The sequence below is a fragment of the Tiliqua scincoides genome, chromosome 1 (assembly GCF_035046505.1).
Source record: "Tiliqua scincoides isolate rTilSci1 chromosome 1, rTilSci1.hap2, whole genome shotgun sequence".
Lineage (NCBI taxonomy): Eukaryota > Metazoa > Chordata > Lepidosauria > Squamata > Scincidae > Tiliqua > Tiliqua scincoides.
The window spans coordinates 226,101,846-226,120,515 of NC_089821.1; the positions used below are offsets into that span (position 1 = coordinate 226,101,846).

The 18,670-nt window shown below is 41.4% G+C and overlaps 1 protein-coding gene across 1 annotated transcript in view; it reads left to right on the forward strand.

The window, feature by feature from the left end:
* FAM120B (family with sequence similarity 120 member B) overlaps positions 1-18,670 on the forward strand; it is a 34,003-nt gene that overhangs the window by 2,398 nt on the left and 12,935 nt on the right. The window contains exons 3-5 of the mRNA XM_066611385.1: positions 747-842; positions 7,705-7,877; positions 10,874-10,966. Of these exons, the coding sequence (XP_066467482.1) occupies positions 747-842; positions 7,705-7,877; positions 10,874-10,966 (362 nt within the window). The remainder of the gene's footprint in view (positions 1-746; positions 843-7,704; positions 7,878-10,873; positions 10,967-18,670) is intronic.

An 18,670-nucleotide genomic window follows, 5' to 3' on the forward strand; every position in this document is an offset into this window, starting at 1 on the left:
ACCACTGCTATACATGCTTTCTTGGGAGGAGGTTTGAACTCAGTGGAACTTAATTCTGAGAAGTCATGTGTATGATTGGGTTGCAGGACTACAATCCTGAGCAAACTTAAGTCCCACTAAACACAGTGCTATGAGTTACAAGCAAACTGATGTAGGATTGGGCTAACCAACTTGCCCAAAATGTGTATAGACGTATCATCTTATGTGCCGTGGGCATAGTGCAAATGTATGCACGCAGATTGTAACACAGATGTATTTTTATCAGTTGCGGTATGACTGTCCATAAAAACTATTTTTTGGGTTTTGGTTTGTTTTTTTTACCTGAAAAGTGATTCAGTTATAGTTACACCATTCATGAGCATTCCCTGCACATAATCATCTTTGGCTCACTAATATTTGTTCTCTGCATACTATAGTTTGGATACCAGAAGTTACTTTCTTTGCCATTTCTAAATTGATTAACTATGCTTGGCCATAGGGCCCACAGGTCAGAGGTAGCTCTTACTTTTGATGCAGAAAGTCCCAGGTGCCTCTAAGACTGGGAAAGACCCCTGTCTGAAATCGTGGGGAATGGTCCAGTCAGTGTAGATAATACTGACCTTGATTGACCAATAGTCTGTCTTGGTGTAAGATATGTAACTTTGCTTGTACATCTGTATTTTTCTTCTTTTCAAAGAGCTAAAACTTCAAGCTGTAAAATGGCTGTTCTCACATTTCGTTCACTGATTCTCTTGTCTGTACCTCAGATGTCCATGGAGAATGTCCCCTCGTAAAGGAGTGGTTTGTTTATGCTGGGAATTCCCTGCAGCACCCGGACTTAGTGCAACCCAAACAACTCCCAGGTAGACTCAGACATAATATCATATTTAAACTTGAAGTAAATGTTACACATTTTGCTATATTTGTTTAAAAATATGCAGTGTTGATTAGATATTCTTTGTGATGTTTTGGTTTTGGAGATCAAGGCTGCTTTGAAAAGTCAACTTGCGTAAATGTATTTATTTTTCAAATTTGTAGCCTGGGAGTATGGCTTAAAAAGCCCTTGGGGAGGTTTACATCATTGAAAACAACAACATCAACCATTAAAATTCCACACAAGTGCACAAAGCCAAAATTGAAGACCCACTTTACAATAGTCAAATTCCCTGGCAGATGACATTTCCAAATAGAATGCCAAAAAAAAAAAAAAAAAAAAGAACTAGACAGTATTAAAAACCAGTTCTCTTACTGTCATTGAAATAAAATTGTTTTTGCCGACTTTACTGGGGACCAAAACTGAGTGGACCTCTTGAACCTTTCTGTTCCACTGCAAGGGTATCGCTACTGAAAAAGCCTTTCCTTTATACTGGTCAACCTAGGCTGTGCCAGCATGCAGAGCATGAGCCCCCCAGATGATCTTGGAGCATAGAAAGAGGTATTCTGGGACATAATTCTAGCAGAGGCATCTCTGAAGTTCCATGAAACTGAGCATTAGGATTTTAAACACCAGATTGCATCTGGAAACCAACAGGAAGCCTCTGCAGTTCTTTAGGGGTAGGTATTATATGCTCTCCACATCCTACACTTCAGAATGAGTGGTTCACTGCATTCTGATCAGAACCATTTACACTTTGCAGATGGTCTTTAGAGACAGCTACACGTAATGCTACAGTTTTTCCAGCCTGGAGGTAACCAAGGCAGTGGCCAGGTTGTCCTTCTGTAGGAGTGGCTGCAGCTGATGTATGAGCCAAAGCTGATTAGGGGCCAGAAAAGCTGTCTAGGCCTCTAGGAACAGAACTGGATCTATCCACCTGCTGTGCCCCAACTACACACCTGCTCCTTCAAGGGCAAGGATAGGCCCATCCTGAGCAGAAGCTTTTTAATCAAAGAATACTTGGAGTTGCCCTTGCTTAGTATTTTCTCTCATTAACAACCTAGAGCTATTCAGCATGTTTACTACCTGTCTCATCTCACAGTTTCACATGTAAAACGTTGTTTGGTAGGCAGGTGTTTGCAGAATCATCAGATCCTGGACAGATAGTCTGTTGTAAAAGCAAGAATCCTGTGGTGCCTTAACTACTAACACAACTATATTGTGAAATAAACTTTCATTAGGTGAAGCCTACTTTGTCAAGCGTTTCCCATTCTTTCAGCCAAGCTGCTACCTGCATGCTTAGGTGTTGTGAATGCAATGTGAAAGTGCTTTCTTGTGACTGAATTTTGCCCCTGGTTTTCTGGAGCTTAAGCAGGCTTAACGGTGTCCTGTATTGTGCTTGATATATTTGCCAAGGCCTAGTAGTTTTTAGTATCCTCAGGTTAACCAATACAGCAGTGTAGATTGCCTTAGAATATACAGTAATTCACAAGCATGCAAAATCAAGGGATAGAAAAGTGTTTTTCAAAATTTATGGTGGTTTCATATGAATTTGGGGTGCTGATTCCAAAAATGGCATCAGTTTTGCCCTATCACACCTAGCTTTGGAAACCATGGCATAGGTTTCCTCACGAGGAACCTGCTTGAACCATTCACTAATGAGGCTGTGCTGTATCTCCAAAGCTAGACATGATAGGGCAAAACCGATGCCGTTTTTGGAATCGGCACCCCTAATATACCCAGGAGTAGGTCTAACTTTTAAGAAGGCAAAATGTGTGTTGGCCTGTGTTATCTTTGCTTTCCTGCATAATTGCCAAGTTTATTATTATTATTATTATTATTATTATTATTATTATTATTATTATTATTATTATTATTATTTTACTTATTACTTATTACTTATTACTTATTACTTATTACTTATTACTTATTTATTTACAGTATGTCTTTTCAATAAAAATGTTCACAAAGTGGTTTACAGAGCAAAAGAAATGAAAAGATGGGGCCCTATCCCAGAGGCTCATAATTAAAACACGCACGCACACACTCTCTTTCTACTGGAAAAGCTGCTGTTTTGGAGGGAATAGAGAAAGTTGCTCTTCTCCTGCTAAATATAAGAGTACCACCAGCGGCGTAGCAGCTGCTTGTGCCGCCCTGGACACACCTCCAAATGCCACCCCACCCCGAGGCCAGGAAGTAATTGTGGTGTTGTGATGACATCATTGCAAGCATTTCTAAAGCAGCTGGCTTCACTCCAAGCAAGATTCTGGGGGGTTTTGGGCAGGAGAACCTACCCGCCCATGTCTGCAGCCAGTCTCGGCACAATAGCTGGGAGCGAAAAGCTGAGCCTGTGTATACCATACCTTACAATGCCCATCCAACCTGTGTGTGGCTTCTGCAGGTGGGTAGTATTGCACGAGCAACTTTAGGTCAAGTGCACGCCACAAGTCAAGAGCAGGGTCAGATATGGTGAAAGGATACCATGATTCCATAAGGTGCTTCTCAACTGACAACACTGTAGACCTAGCATTAGGCAGAAGAATTTTGGATTTCATAAAATGGAGTAGTGCCCTGTTCGAGCATATGCCATGGCATTGTTTCGTCACTGTCTGTACTTGCTTATAAATGGTGATCTCCGAGTTGAGCATGAGGAAATTGAGCCAAAAATGCCCTGGAAGCAAGGCCTTATACATTCCTTTTCAACCTTATTTGCTACTAATTCAGTAATGAAAGACTGATTTATTCTGTTTCAGTGCGGACTAGTGGAGAAGGAGAGGAAGACTTCAGACTTTTATTTTTAGAGTGTTTTGTTCCAAAACAAATATTTTTCTAAAAAGTCTGAAGTCCATATTTGTATGCCTCAAGCTCTCTCATGAAGCTTTTATTTCCACAGCATGAATCTGTAGCTCACCAAATAAGGAGCTTGGCAGTGTGTCGTTTTTACTTCTGAAAAAGCTTTGCTGGAAGTTTATTATATTTCAGTCAAAGTCAGACTAGTAAAAACAAATATTGATAGGCACAAATATTTAACTTGTTTACTCATTTGCAGAGGATTTTTGAAATGTGCATAAATTTGGGCCACTCTCATTCGTATTCTTCCTCTTTTGCTCTAAAATTGTGAATGAAATCTTGCTCCATCAAAGTGAACGACTTGCCATTGAGTTACATAAAGTCGCAATTAACTCCCTACCTTTTATCACTTTGTAGTATTTCTCCAAAAATGTGATACTTGAAAATATGTTTTCACTTTGATGAGTGCAGGTATTGGTAACTAATACTAGAGTTTTAAAATCTAGACACAGGCAATTGAAATATACAGGTGTGTGCCACTTAATGACAGGAATATGTTCTCCTATCACTGTTGTTATGCAGTTAGGTCATTAAGTGAACTTTCAGTCCAATCTATTGCCTATTGTGTCAACAGACACTCCCTACCACTCCAGTAGCTGGCTGCACAGGCTACTAGAGGTAGATTGCCTCTTCTTTCCATTAAGACCCTTTCTGATGTGTAAACACAAACTCTGCTGCAGGCTATGGGAGACACAATTGCCTCATCAAGAGCATCTTTATTATGCTTTGACTACCATCCTATATGCATTTGCGAATGGTTTTCATATATGCATAAGCGAATGGTTGTTAAGTGGCACATGTCTGTAATACATTTTGCATGAGCAATTGGGACTACCTTCAGAGTGATTAGTCAGATTTACAGAGTGTTGACAAGATTCCCCCATGTTCATGAAAACAATGAGAACTTTGTGGAAAACCCACTTCCTCCAAGCTGTCACCATACTGGGCGAGCTATGATCGGGCATTGCTGTGAACTGCACACTCCAGCATAGCCAGGAAATGCACTTTAAGTAGAGTCCCGGCCTGCATCTCATGTAGACCATTTGGCGGTCTGCTTCTCTCCATGCCTCAAACAAACTTCTGGGAAGAGCTGTGCTCACTACCACCACCACAGCAGGATTATGGGCAGAGGATACCACTGCAGCAGAAACATAAAAGATGAATCAAGGCTTTGTTAGAGACAGATGTGTTTTGCCCACCTTCAACAGGGAAGTTAACTTGCGGGCAGCCCAATCCTAACCCTTGCTGGAACAGGGAGGCCAACTGGCCACTCCTGTATCCAGCGTGGGGTTGCCAGTAACACGGCAGCAGTCCTAATAGGGCTCCTCAGATCTGTACCACCTAAAGAGGTGGTGCTGATCCGAGCAGCCCAGTGCTACACCACATCGCCTGGGAGTGGGGTAAGGATCTGACCTAAGTGCTGGATCCTGGCCCCACCTTCCCCTCGGCCCCAGGCCGCCCGCCATACCCCCGCCCCAGAATGCCTCTGTTCCGCTTTCCCCCTGCTCTCCTCAGATCCCCGCGCCGGCCCAAAACAGCCGGCGCTAATTTACCTCTCCTCCAGCAACTCTTGAAGTGGCATGAAAGTGCCTTAGGTGCCTTTGTGACCCATCTGGGCAGGCACAAGGAACTTGTGCCAGCCCAACAGAACTTTGGGATTGGGCCCTAAGCCCCTTAAATGGTGGTCAATTTTTCCAGTACCACTGACTAGATGAGACTCAAGGTCTTCATTGTGCTTTTGTCAATTTTTCCAGTTTGTTTCATTTTTTCTCTCTCATGCTCATGACCTTATCTTGCGGTTACAGAAGGAATAAAAAAAGAAAGAAGTTAGGAATTTTGAAATGTGGAAATGTTGTGAAAAATTTATCTTTGTATTCTATCTTTCCTGCCTAAGGTAGGAGGTTGGACTAGATGACTATTGGGCCCCTTGCAACTCTATTATTAACAGTATTTATATACCACTTTTCAACTAAAAGTTCACAAAGCGGTTTACAGAGAAAAATCAAATAACTAAATGGCTCCCTGTCCCAAAAGGGCTCACAATCTAAAAACTCTATGATTCTGTAGTATTGCCTTTGCTGTAGGAATTTAGGTGGAAAATGTGAAAAATTTTACAAATTTGGAACTCGTATGTAGACCTTTTGAAAATGAAGCATGGAATTAAATACAGTTGAAACTGAAATATTTTCACCCACCTCTACTTTTTGATGAAAGAGGATCAACATTCTGAGATTTGGAGGGGTTATTACCACTTCTAACATTAAAAATGCCATGATTCATTAACTTGGATTCTGGGAAGATAAGTAGAATGTGAGTATAACATGCTGTTCCTCTTTCGTCTCTTCTTTTGTGAATCAGCTATTTATCTGTGAGAGTAATTCCGAACTATTGCAGAACTTGTCATATGAAGAGTTTGTGAAGGGAGGCCATCTTGGTTCTCCTTAAATATAAGCTTGTTCTTGTACAGCACACAATAGGGCTTTGCAAACAACACTTTCCTCTTAAGTAATATTATTACTTAATATTATTTGAGTAATAATCCAATATGATTTAAGGATCCAGTAAGGATGGCTCAAAAAAAAAAACTACAACAAGGACAACCCCCACGAAAAAATTTGGTCAACTATTTAGTTTGTAAAGTAACTAACTCTTTGTCAAGAGAGCAGTCTTTTCTTGCTCTTTCAGTCTCTACAAATATAAGGAAGCATCATACCGACAGTATACGGACGAAAGCTTCTTTAGGGTGATAGGCAAAATATTTTCTGTTTTGTCTCCATGGGCAAAAGTACCATTTGGTTGATGAGGTTTTTTCTTTTCTTTTCTTCCAAATAAACACTTCTTTCACCCACTGTTTGACACCTCAACACTATAATGATTTAAGGTAGCCAAGTGGCTCACGCTAAGGAATGCTGCTCAGTCTTGTAATATTTTTTTTAAAGAGAAAGATGTGTTACCAAATGCAACTTAATCCATCTTTTCTTAAAATTGGCATCTCTGTTTACCTGAAAGACAAAGGCAAAGTAATTTTCCAGCAAGAGAAGTATCTAAGGACTAGTTTCAGTCATAGCTTTTTCAGTGTTTTTCTTGCACTTCCCACTTGGTATTAGCAGTTGAGTAAAGAAAAGGTAAGCAGCTAGCAAATTTTTCTGAATTAGACCATGTGATCACAACTTCCAGAGTTGTACTTGTGTTTCAAGTGGCAAAACAGAATCTTGTGGCACCTCAAAGACTCTGAAATTTATTGTAATATGTGCTTGTGTTTCAGTGAATTGATTAATCTTTAAGGTGCCACAAAGACTGTTGTTTTTAATAAGATACATATGATGGCACTCCTCAAATGCCTCAGTTGGCTGCAGTTCTATACTGTGCATGAGCAGATTACAGAGCCAACTCTCATAAGCGTTCAGTGTCATCTATTGTTCCCTGCAGTGCTGCCTCTATGATTGGCAGGAAAAGAGATGTAGGCAGGGGTCTGGGCAAGAACAGGATGTTGGATGTTGCCGTGTGAGACACCTAAGGGCCTGTAGAGTCTGGCCTGCTGAATTGCAGCATGCTCAGTGTAGCTGCAAGCACCCAGAACTGAACATTGGGGAAGAGAGATTAAACTGGGCCTTTTGAGAATGGCCGAGTAAGTGGTTTGATTACAGCTCCAAATGTTTATGAGAAGGATCTGAAAGGGTCAGGCCTCTCATCCTCTTGATCTTTGTGAAATGTGCAAACCCACTACACGTTGCACTACCTTTCAGCAGTGTAGTCCTGTATTGCTGTGATGTGTCATTTTGTTTTCATTCTGTGTATGAAATGTTACAAAGAGCCAGGAAAGTTGTTTAGGACCAGGGAAGCAGTGTCTTTATATTTCTTAAACCGGACACGAGCTCAATGGGTATTTATGTCCTAGTTACTGTATGGAACATGTATGGAGGTGAGCAGCTGTTTCCTGTTGAAGCTCACTTGTCACATCTTGCTTCTGCAGCAATTAAAAGCGTGGGTTTCTTTTCTAGGTGGCACTCCTAGTTTGAGAACATTGTGGCTCAGCAGGGGAGCAGAGGCGGACCAACAACGCCGTTGCACATTTCTGGCTTGCTTTCAACTTCAGGACGTAGCAGAGGAGCTCCAGGCTTTGGACGCTTCTCTTGCAGCTGCCTGCTCCTTGTTACTATACATCATTCTGCAAGTAAAGAAAACCCCAATTTTGTAACTCTCTCTTATTGTTTGTACCTGCTGCAGATTTGTATGGATTTTGTCTCTCTTTACAAATATCTAGGTCAGTGGTTATCAGACTGGTGGATTGCAACCCACCAGTTTGTGTAAAGCTTCCCCTATCCCTTTGAGGGGTGGGGAAGGGGGAGGCAGCAATGTGATCCCCAGGATTGTGTCTCTAAGGGGGGGCGAGGGGGGTGCTTTTACTTACTGTGGGCTTCTGCAAGAAGCAAGAGGTGTGGGGAGCCCCGCGTAGCCCCTGCCTCAGGGCTCCCCGAGTCTTGGAATGTAGAGAAACCGCACATGAGAACCACTTCCAGTTTCACGTTGCAACCAGGAGATGGTTTGTGCATGCTATTTCTCAACAGTCCAAGCCTTGGGGAGCCCTGTGGAGGGCTGTGTGGGGCTCCCTGCACCTCCTGCTACTTGCAGAAGCCCGCAGTAAGTAAAAGCAGTCCCCTTGCCCCCCCACTTAGTGATGCGATCCTGGGGATCATGTCTCTGCCCTCGCCTCTCCCCCATAAAGACTTACTTGGGGAGTAATGCTCCCTAAAAGTTTGAGAACCACTGATCTAGGTTGTTTTGCTCATTAACTGTAATCCTAGGCATGTCTATTCAGAAGTAAGTCCCACTGAGTTCATTGGGGTTTGCAGCCTTAGGGCCCAATCCACCCCCTTGCCATCGCAGGAGTGTTGAAATGGCTACCACTGCGTCCTGCGGGGGAGGTGGGGTGGAAGAGTTGCAGAAGGTTCCTCTTGGGAAGGGGTGTTCGCTTATCTGGGGGTAAGCCTCCATGGCTCAGGGGTGTCCTACGCAGACCTGCATCTCCCCCACCAACTTACTTCTGTCAGCGGGTCCTGGGGGATCCGCTGGCACTTGTGGGAAGACTCTAGCCCTCCTTCCAACAGTGCACACCTCCACTTGCTGTTGGAGTGAGCTTTGCAACTACCATAAAGCAGTCTGTGCTGGCAGGATGTTAGTTCCACCAGCAGGGCAACCCAATAGGATTGGGCTGTTAATTATTTTAATAGTTAAACTGCTGTGGAAAGAGATTTTAGATTTCTGGAACAAAATTCTTAATGAAAAATAGCAAAAATGTTGGACTGATGCTCCACAAAAACAACTTTAGAATTTGAATTATTCAGAACATAAAGGATCTGGTCATATCTTACAATCATAATAAATTACTAGATTTGCAACATTGAAGATGGATATACTGCCACACATTTTGTTTCTGCTGCTGGATATTTCATTACAAGTTCAAAATTCCTTGCCAGGGCAGTGGCAGAGACTGCTTTTGACATGTGCTTGGTAAAAGAAGCCACCTCTGGTAGCTAAAAGAATGCTGTATAAACATTGGAAGGAGGGATTGACATTTCCTTGTATTGAAAGGCATTATCAGGCTACCTTTCCCCCTCATCTGCTCTTCCGATAAGGCTCTAATTTTGGAGCAAAGGGATGTATCCCATTGCCTTCAGTGGTTCTTACTCCCAGGAAAGTGTGTATAGGATTGCAGCCTAAGTGGCAAAGGGCACTGCTGTAGCCAAATATGATTGGAAAGAGATACCAAGTGTGCCTGTATCTTATAATGAAATGTTTATGTGATAAATATATCATAGCAATAATTTTTAAGAAAGATTAGCAGAAATATTATCTGAGGGTTCCCCTTCCCCTCTTAAGCTTCCGTTTTATTGCAAGATCTGGATTTTTAGGGAGCTACTTGAGATGAAACTCCCTTACATTTTAAAAGCAGATTATTGTATAACAGCTGCTGTTTGAACATCCTGTTGTGGACCTGGAATTATTGATGTACTGGACTGGACTGTTTCCTTAGGTCACTATAAGCCATAATTTCCTGGCTCCAGTGAACACTTTGGCAGGGGCAGAGGTTGATGAGATTATCCAATGCATACCTGAAGCTCTGCAAGAACCTCAGATTCTATAATATTGAAGACAGCTCATGCAGAACTGAAGTCCTCTTCGGTTTTTTTTTTTAAATTGTAAACTAAGTGGTAACATGAAAAGAAACAGAGAAAAAGTCAAAGATATTTTCTAACAGTATAAATTCCCATAGCCTGCAGCAAGAGAGGCAACTTGAGGAAATTGCTGCGACACAAGTCTTTGTTCCTGCCTTTGTACCCTTCATTCAGACAGATTGCTTTAGTTGCATTACTTTTTTATCCAGTTATTCTTTCTGAAACATTAAGGAAGTTATTAAAAAAAGAGTAAGACTCCTCCCCCCCCCAACTTGCACAAAAAACAGCCTTGGGTAACAAAGAGCTAAGAAGCAACCCTTTGCTTTGCAATAGTACATTTGAGGAGCAGTTTGATAGATTGCACCTAGAGTGCTTAAAGCACGTTACAGCTAGCAAGCATGTCATCTCTTCACTATTTCCAGAAATCACCAAGAACTTAGCAAGTCAGTTGAGGAACATCTCAACCACTTTTCGCATCAATATCTTCTTATTTGGAACATTGTCACATATCTGTTGGTTAAGAAGAATGTGCCATACTGATTTCCTACCAACTGCAGTCCTGTTGCTGCTCCATAGTCACTAGTGTAACTGACTAGCCAAGTTCCTGGATCACACCTCAATAAGCTCTTTCAACGTGTGTGTAAATCCTGTGTCTCCTCAAATACACGTAATATATGAAGGAGATAATACATTGTTACGGGAGAACAGCAGGCGTTGGGATTACTTGTGGATGTTCTGGCACAGTTCCTTATTAAGCTTGTATAAAGGGAAATTTAAATGGAATATTGAGTGGGGAATGGTGTAGGCAATGGAAATAGGGTAAAGGAGATAGAGTTGTGAGAGCCCCTATTTTTGCTGATTGAGTTTTGAACAAATATGCATGAATGGTGCAAGACTGACATTCAGGTAACAAGGAATTTAGATAATGGAGAAAAGTATGAACTTCTTTTTGTGGCTCTGAGCTAAGTGTCTTTTAAAAAAAAATCTCTCGTAGGCGGACAGCTTCTCTTTGGAAGACTTGACTGCATTCATAGCTCAGACACTGTGCCTTGAGGGGAAGTCAGCTACTCAGCTTGCAAACGTGCAGGTACAGACATGACTCATCTACTAACTTAATGCCAGTGGTAACCCCAAGTGAACGACAGATGGCTTTTGCTTTGACCTTTTCCCTCACTCAAAGGTATTCCAGAGATTAGATTTGAGAGTCCAGATACGTAATTTGATTATCCTGATTTTATTAGGAGTCCTACTTCAATTTGGCAATAAATTCCAGGGGTAGGTCCCACTGGAGCCCAGACTTGGCTGTAGCAATGTCTGCCACCCAGGTGTAATTGCATATTATCTGTCTGTCCACTCAGCCAGGATCTAATTCAGCCTTGGATCTCCTAGTTTTTTGTGGCTATCTGCCCGCCCATCTTCCTTTTGCAACCAAATTTGAGGGCTATGGAAGGTCCAGACAGCTTCATTTTCTTTCTGCCTTGGGCATCACTTGCCTAAACATCCCCTTAGGATGATCTGGTAATGTCTAGCAATCCATTGTACTGAATCTTTTCCCTACAGTCTTAATGGAATGAAGAAAGGTCAGTCGTGTATGGCATACTGGAGCTGGGTTTTGAAAATTAAGTTACTAATTCACCCACAAATTCCTTATATCCTTGGTTGTCAGTGGGTTGACAGTGGCCTACTCAAAGTTTAATGGGTGGTTGTTGGAAGAGGCACAAGCCCTGCCCTGGCCCTTCCTAGCTTAGGCATAGACTTCTGCCGAGCAGAGGCAGATGGTTACCCATTGTGATCTATGACCACCAGACTGGAGAGAAGCTGCTTGCCACAGCCCCTTTTTCGAGAATGAGAGTGCAATCCTAACCAAATTTTCAGCACTGGCATAGCTGTGCCAGTGAGGCATGTGCTGCATCCTGCAGTTGGGGGGCAGTCATGGAGACCTCCTCAAGGTAAGGGAATGTTTGTTCCCTTACCTTGGAGTTGCATTAAGTCGGTGCTGGAAAGTGGGTTAGGATTGCGCCCTGAGTGAAGCATACTTCTTTTTTTCTCTTACACTCACACCCTTACCTCTGAAGCAAAAGAGCTTTCACCAAAGGATTTGGTATAGCAGCTGGGATGGATATGCTTGGTGGTTCACTCCCCCATCCTGCTCTACTTTTGTCTCAGGCACGCAACATTTGAATACCGGTCCTGGATCTTCCCTGTGCAAATCTGTGAGCTGGGTCACAAATGGTCTTATTTCTTCATAGAGAAAATCTCTGTCCATGGACTTTCCAAGTCTTGTAATGCAAGGCAAAATATATCTAACACACCATGTGGTATATTTCATTTTCTGGGTAATCTGTGCTGGTGTTTGTTGGTTTACTGTGAACGAGGAGCATTGCGTGCTCTGCAATATTAGTGCAATATACCTGGCATACAAATTTGCTGCTGAAAACCTAGGATTCCATTCACACTCCTCCCCTCCCACACAACTTTGTAAGTTCTTAAAGGGGTCACTCCACTTCTGTACGAAATTGCCATGCTGATGGGCTACTTCTGTGGCTCAGAACATGACTGTTCTGAGCAAATACACAAATACGTGCAAATAATTTCTAGGGTAGAAGACTTACTAAAGTGTAAAGTATAACTTTACAAATACCTACATTTGTAGTATTTTCTATGTAGAACTTTTATATCCTAGTAGTGCTTTACTGATAACTTGAACTCATCGTGTCATTTTCATCAAAACCATCAGTAGTTAATTTTTTCTTCTTCTCAGCATATGCAAGAACAATTTACCTTTAGTTAGTTATAGTCTTCAATGGAAGATCACCTTGTTGTAGCAAGAGCTAACTTTTAAGGATTATGTATAGGATTTGATGAAGCAGTTTTCACTTGGGACGCAGTCTGTGCCAGAATTATTTAGTGTTTGCCCAGGGCACATGATTTTATTTTGTGATAAACAGGGTGTGTTTTGATGTCTGCAGATTTAGCGGCTTCAGGCATAAGCTGCAGATTGGGGAAGAAAGTTTTGGAAGTGGGTGGGGCTTCTCTCCCTACAATCTGTCCTTATGGAATGTCGGGTTTCTTTGAACAGACCCCTGCTTTATTCTGAATACTTCACCTCTTGATAAACAAGGTAAATGAGGCACTTGCAAGTCGTGTGTCTGCGCCATTTGCCATTGTTCCTTGGCGTATTTTACACTGGAATTTCAAGCATGCTTGATCTGCCCTCTGTGTCCTGTTTGTACCTGCCTTGTTCCCCCCACAGCTGAAAAAAATGACCTTTCTTTTTTGATATTCACGGCTGCTGGGTTCATCAAAGAATTTTAGTGCCCTACAGAATTAGCATTGCATCTGCATGGTGTCAGGCAGAAAAGAAAACACTGTAATTAAATCATTGTGGCTCATAACGAAAAGAAAATGTTTGTCTTAGTAGAAAAATGATGCATGTGACACATAGCACAGGATTTTACATTTGTGACCATTTGAGTGCCTGCGTTTAGAGCCGTTTTAAAAGATGTAAAGCAAACAAACAGAGCCTGAACATGAAACATGGACATATTTTATGGGCGTGTTTATGAGCAGATTTAGGCAGGTTTGTGAGCTACTTTGAAGCAATATTTATCTTAATGAATGTTTCTGTATTCTCTACATTCTGGATGATGCTGCCCATTTCGGTCAGAATTAAAGGGAAAAAACTGTTTTTGTGCTATTATGCTTATTATGATCATTCTTTATTTAGCATGGCAATTTTCAGTCTTTTTCATCTCATGGCACACTGAGAAGATGATAAAATTGTCAAGGCACACCACCAGGTTTTTGACAATTGGCAAGATTGTCTGCTACTGGCAGGAGGCTCATGTTCCCTAAGGGACTAATATATGGCCCACCCTCAAACTTCCACAACACACCTGCAGACCATCCGCCGCACACCAATATGCCGTGGCACAATGGTTGAAAAAGTTCTTGAAGCAACTTCCCTAGCAAAAAAGTAATAACAAGATGATATCCTCACCCAAAGAGGCTCATGCTCTTAAAGGAGTCACCAGAGTAGCTCCCACAAGGAGAAACACTATTCTGGACTAAACAGGGACAGTTGCTCTCCCCTGCTAAACATAATCTCCTCCTTTGCTGAGTTAGATGGGGGATTGCAGGAATTATTGTGCATTTCTGAAACAAAAATGAAGGAACGATTGCCAAGATTCCACTCTAGGGTCTCCTCGTGTGGCTGCTCTCATGCTCACACAGGTCTGCACTTGCACGGCTGTCACATCCCAACTGGTGCCCAGAAATATGACTAAAACGCTCCTGTTTTCAATGCACTGTAAAAAGTGTTGTATATTCAGTTTTAATTGCAAAAAATTTCTGTTTTGTAGATAAAGCCCATTAAATCCCCATATAAAAATGACTGACTTGGTTTAAAATAACAGATAGAAGTATCGCAAAGCACAGGATTATTTTAGTTCTGCTCTGCTTTTCCCTTCCCAGCAAGCTAGAACAAGAAAGCAAGTGGGGGGAATCAACTCTGTACATACCAGAACTCGCATGGTCTTTGACTTATTTAAATGTCATCTATCATGACTGATCATTCACATGTTTTTGATCAACTCTAAGAAGCCACTGAATCAACTACAGCATTAAAAAGAAAAATTAGAAAATTTTCCCTGTGAGAAAATAAACACTGTGAGTGTTTTTGTTGATTGTCCCTTGTCCCGAAGTCTAGTCCTGAGTGATGGAGCTGAGAATCAGGACCTCCTTAGTTCAGTATTGGTATTGTGGAGAAGCAGGTGAGGCCAAGTAGAAAACAGCCATAACTACGTCTCATAAAATTATTGCTTTTCACAAATAGAAACTGGATGTCACTGACCAAACTCAGACAAAAATGACAAATGCTCCTAAATCCCATAAAAATAGATGGAACTGAAGTGCTTTGCTTTCATTGATTGTACGAGGACTTAAATGTGCCTTACTGTTCTTGGACTGCACTCAAAAATAGATAGGGTACTAGTCAGATATACCAAAGTAGTTCCAAATGATTGTGCAAATACAGTGAGTATCTAGTATCTTTACTCCAGCATATCTCAGCTTCCCTGTTCCTTCCAACCTCCCCACACTTCTAGCCAGAAAATTACAAATTATTTGACTGGGCAGACCATAATAAATTATGTAGAAAATCACTATATACGCACTAATTATAGTGACTCAAGGAATTTCAGAGTATCTTCAGAACATAACAAACGTTCCCTTACCCAGAGGAGACTCTCGGAATTTCCCCCCTCCTCAAGATGCAGTGTGGACCATTTTACACATTTGCATGGTGGGAGGGGGAGAAGCATAGGATTGGGCTATAAAAAGACATACATGAGGCCTTGGATACACTATTATGATGTCTCATTGTATCTTGTCCTTTCTTTTATCTTAACAATGGAGAAAGGGATCTTTCTGATTGAATAATGTTTGAAAAACGATGTGCGCTATGTATTGTTAAGAATGTAAGGTTGTGTCACGTCAATATTTAAAATAAGGACAATTTTGCTGCTGCCAAATGATATGAAGAAAATATTAGAAATGAGAGCACCAGAAGACTATGATACAGAACACAAGAAGGGAGGAACGAGCAATTGCAGAATAGTTGGGATAATATTGAACGGAGACTAGAAGTGTTAACTTCTGATGTGAACAGACTGGTGTACAATGGCTAGCTTTGAAGATAAAACTGACATGTAATAGAAAGTCTGAAAAGTGTTTTTTGTTTAGGATAATCTAAAAGAAAAGCAAATAATTTAAAGGGGCAAGAAATGTATGGAGAAAGAAGATCATGTTTTCTAATTATATCCTTCTAAACTCTGGCCTGTTTCAGAGGCAGCCTGCACCCGTAAGTGGAAGAGGCTGCCTAGGCTAGGCTGTGAACCAGGGGAAGGGAACGTGCAATAAGGAAGCCTCGGCACCTGCACCTGCCTGTCACCTGCTTTTGCCCCTTCCCCCTCCCCTACACCTGTCTGCATGCCCTTTGTCATTATGCAGGGCTGGAATGCACATTTTCACATCTGCCTCGGCTTTCAGGAAGAAGGCAGGTGGCAAAATAACAGGAAAACCAAGCATATTTGTGGGCCATTCTGACAAGTCATCTGGGGTAGATGCAGAGAAAAGGCAGTGAAGGAGTCATGATTTGCAGATTATTTTGATTTTAAATCTCCTGGTTAAGTGTTCTTACTGGTTATACAGGCAGCAGCTGACGCAGAACCTTTTAGGCAGTCATCTCAATTTGGTCACCATGTGAAAAAGTACTTGCCTTCAAGCAAATTAATCAATTAAATTTAAATAAATTTGTATCTTACTAAAATTTACATATTGGTGAGTTTTTGAGATTTTGGGGGGGACCTGTAGTTGTACAGTGTTGTAAGGAAAAGCCGCCACCTGTTATTAGAAGGAAAGCCTGTATTTCATAATTTCATTTTCATTCCTTTTTGCAGTATCATACCAAAGCAAAATCAGTTAAACAAACAAAACTAAAAACATTTGTCCTTAATTCCCAACCCTGCTAGCTAAAACTTGCCATCACTGATTAATTTTGTCTTAATGATTTATCACCTAAAGCTTTAGCTGATTACTAGATTGATTAAGCCGATTAAAGTTTTCAGACCTATAAATTAAGTCACCCTGTGCTGATATCACTCAGTTAATGCTTAAGGGTAGAAAGATTCATGGGAACCAAAATGCTTGTTTGTTCTTGTCTGTCATTGGCTAGGTGACAAAATATTTTACATCTTTTTTTTTCCTCTGGTCCAAGTATTTTTATATCTAATATGGCAATATTTATTTAGATAATTTATTTTTTATTTTATTTTATCCAAATGATTTCTATACCGCTTTTCTAAAAACCCAAAGTGGTGTACAACAAAAGCATAAACGCATAGAGATAAACAGTGGGATAAAATGTTAAACTAAAAACCCTTAAAACAATTTTAAAATTAACAATAAAAGAGCAGGTTAGCATATAAAATGTAAAACCATATAAAAGTTAAAAAGGGGTCCCTAGGGAGTATCTTTCTCACCAAAGGCCAGGCAAAGCAAAGGGTCTTCAAACTCCGCCTGGAACCATATACTGAGGAGGCTGCCCTCAGATCTTCTGGAAGCTGGTTGCTGAGGTGTGGTGCCACAACCAAGAAGGCCCTACACCCTGCCGCCACCCCCTCCCCCTGGCTTCAGATGGTGGCGGTATCCTAAGAAGGGCCCTTTCTGATAACCGCAGGTGATCTGCAGAATATATGTCTTGTCCAGATTTAATTTCAGTTTATTAGCCCTCATCCAGGCCCCAATTGCTCTTAGACAGAACTTCAGCAGCCCCCTTGGAACCTGGTAGAAAAGACAGAGCTGAGTGTAATTTGCTTATTGGTGACACCCAACTTCAAATCCCCAGATGATCTCTTCCAGTGGCTTCATGTATATGTTAAACAACATGGGGGACAAATAGATCTCTGAGGCTCCCCACAGGTCAATGTCTAGGGATCCGAACAGGTGTCCCTCAGTCTCACCATTTGGGTCTGATCTGTCAGGAAGGAGCAGAACCATTGCAAAACAGTTCCTTCAACCCCTAACACAGCCTGTCGGTCTAGGATACCATGCTTGATGTTGTTGCAGGCAGCTGAGAGGTCTAGCGGGACTGACAATAATTAGGACCGGACTAATACTTAGAATATCTATTTAGAAAATGTATCTGAAACCCACCTTATGACATGACTAGAGTGATTTGAAATTCTCAGCCTGATGGCTGCTTTACTAGTTCAGACTCCTTTCTAGGAATGCTGCCCCCTTTGTAATGTTTCCTGAGTCAAAAAGTACAGTATCGTGTGCATTAGCAAGTCATTATAAAATGTAAAATAGAATTGACCTTAAAATAGATGTAAAATATAAAATAGAATTGACCTCATTGTGTAAGGTGTGCAGGTATGTCATACCTGAGTAGATGGTCACCTTGCTCGGGATAACTTTTGAGAGTTTATGAGTGTTTTATGGATGTTTAATAGGAGATAGAGTGGTGTTCCCTCTAGCTCTAACTTCAGAACAGATCTGAGGAAGCTTTTTTTCCCTGCAAGTGCAGATACATGTTCATTATGTAGCAAGTACACTACTCTTAATCAGGTGTTCCCTGTACCAGCAAAAACCATCTGCAGTTCCAAGGCAAAACTACTTGACAATATATATTCTTTGTCTTGCTAAGAACATTTCATAAAGGATATTTTGTGAGCAGAAGTCCCAAAAGTCTAAAGACCAGCCTTATTTTTTCTTTTTGTTCCTCGGTATGGACACCCAAGTACAAAAAGGGAATCCCTGGCCTAAAGACATGTCCATGTAGTTCTAATTAGGGGATCAGATGGAAAGCATATCTGATCCTGATAGTTCTCACGGGCCGGATGTTTTCACGCCATGCTCGTACTCATCCGCATGGCAGCTTATGCAGCCTGAACGGTTGGCTTTCACCTTTTCCTGGGATCATTCTCACACGCCCCACTGTGCACTACTCAGTGCTGAAACAGGAGCGCGGGAAACTGCTCTGTGGATGTGCCCATTTGAACTCCAGAAGTGAATTTGACTGGCTTGGGTTTGATTAATAAACATGGCTGTATTTGTAGTGAGTTCCTTCCTCTGTTTTGATTTTCAGGAGGACACAAAATTGTAAAGCGATAGGGGGGATCCTTGTTTAGCTTCACTCCAGAGCCTTGGCTTACAGTAAATATCAGTTTTGTTCAACAGAAGTATCACTTTACACAAATCTGCCTGCAAAGCACAGCAAATAAACCTTTCT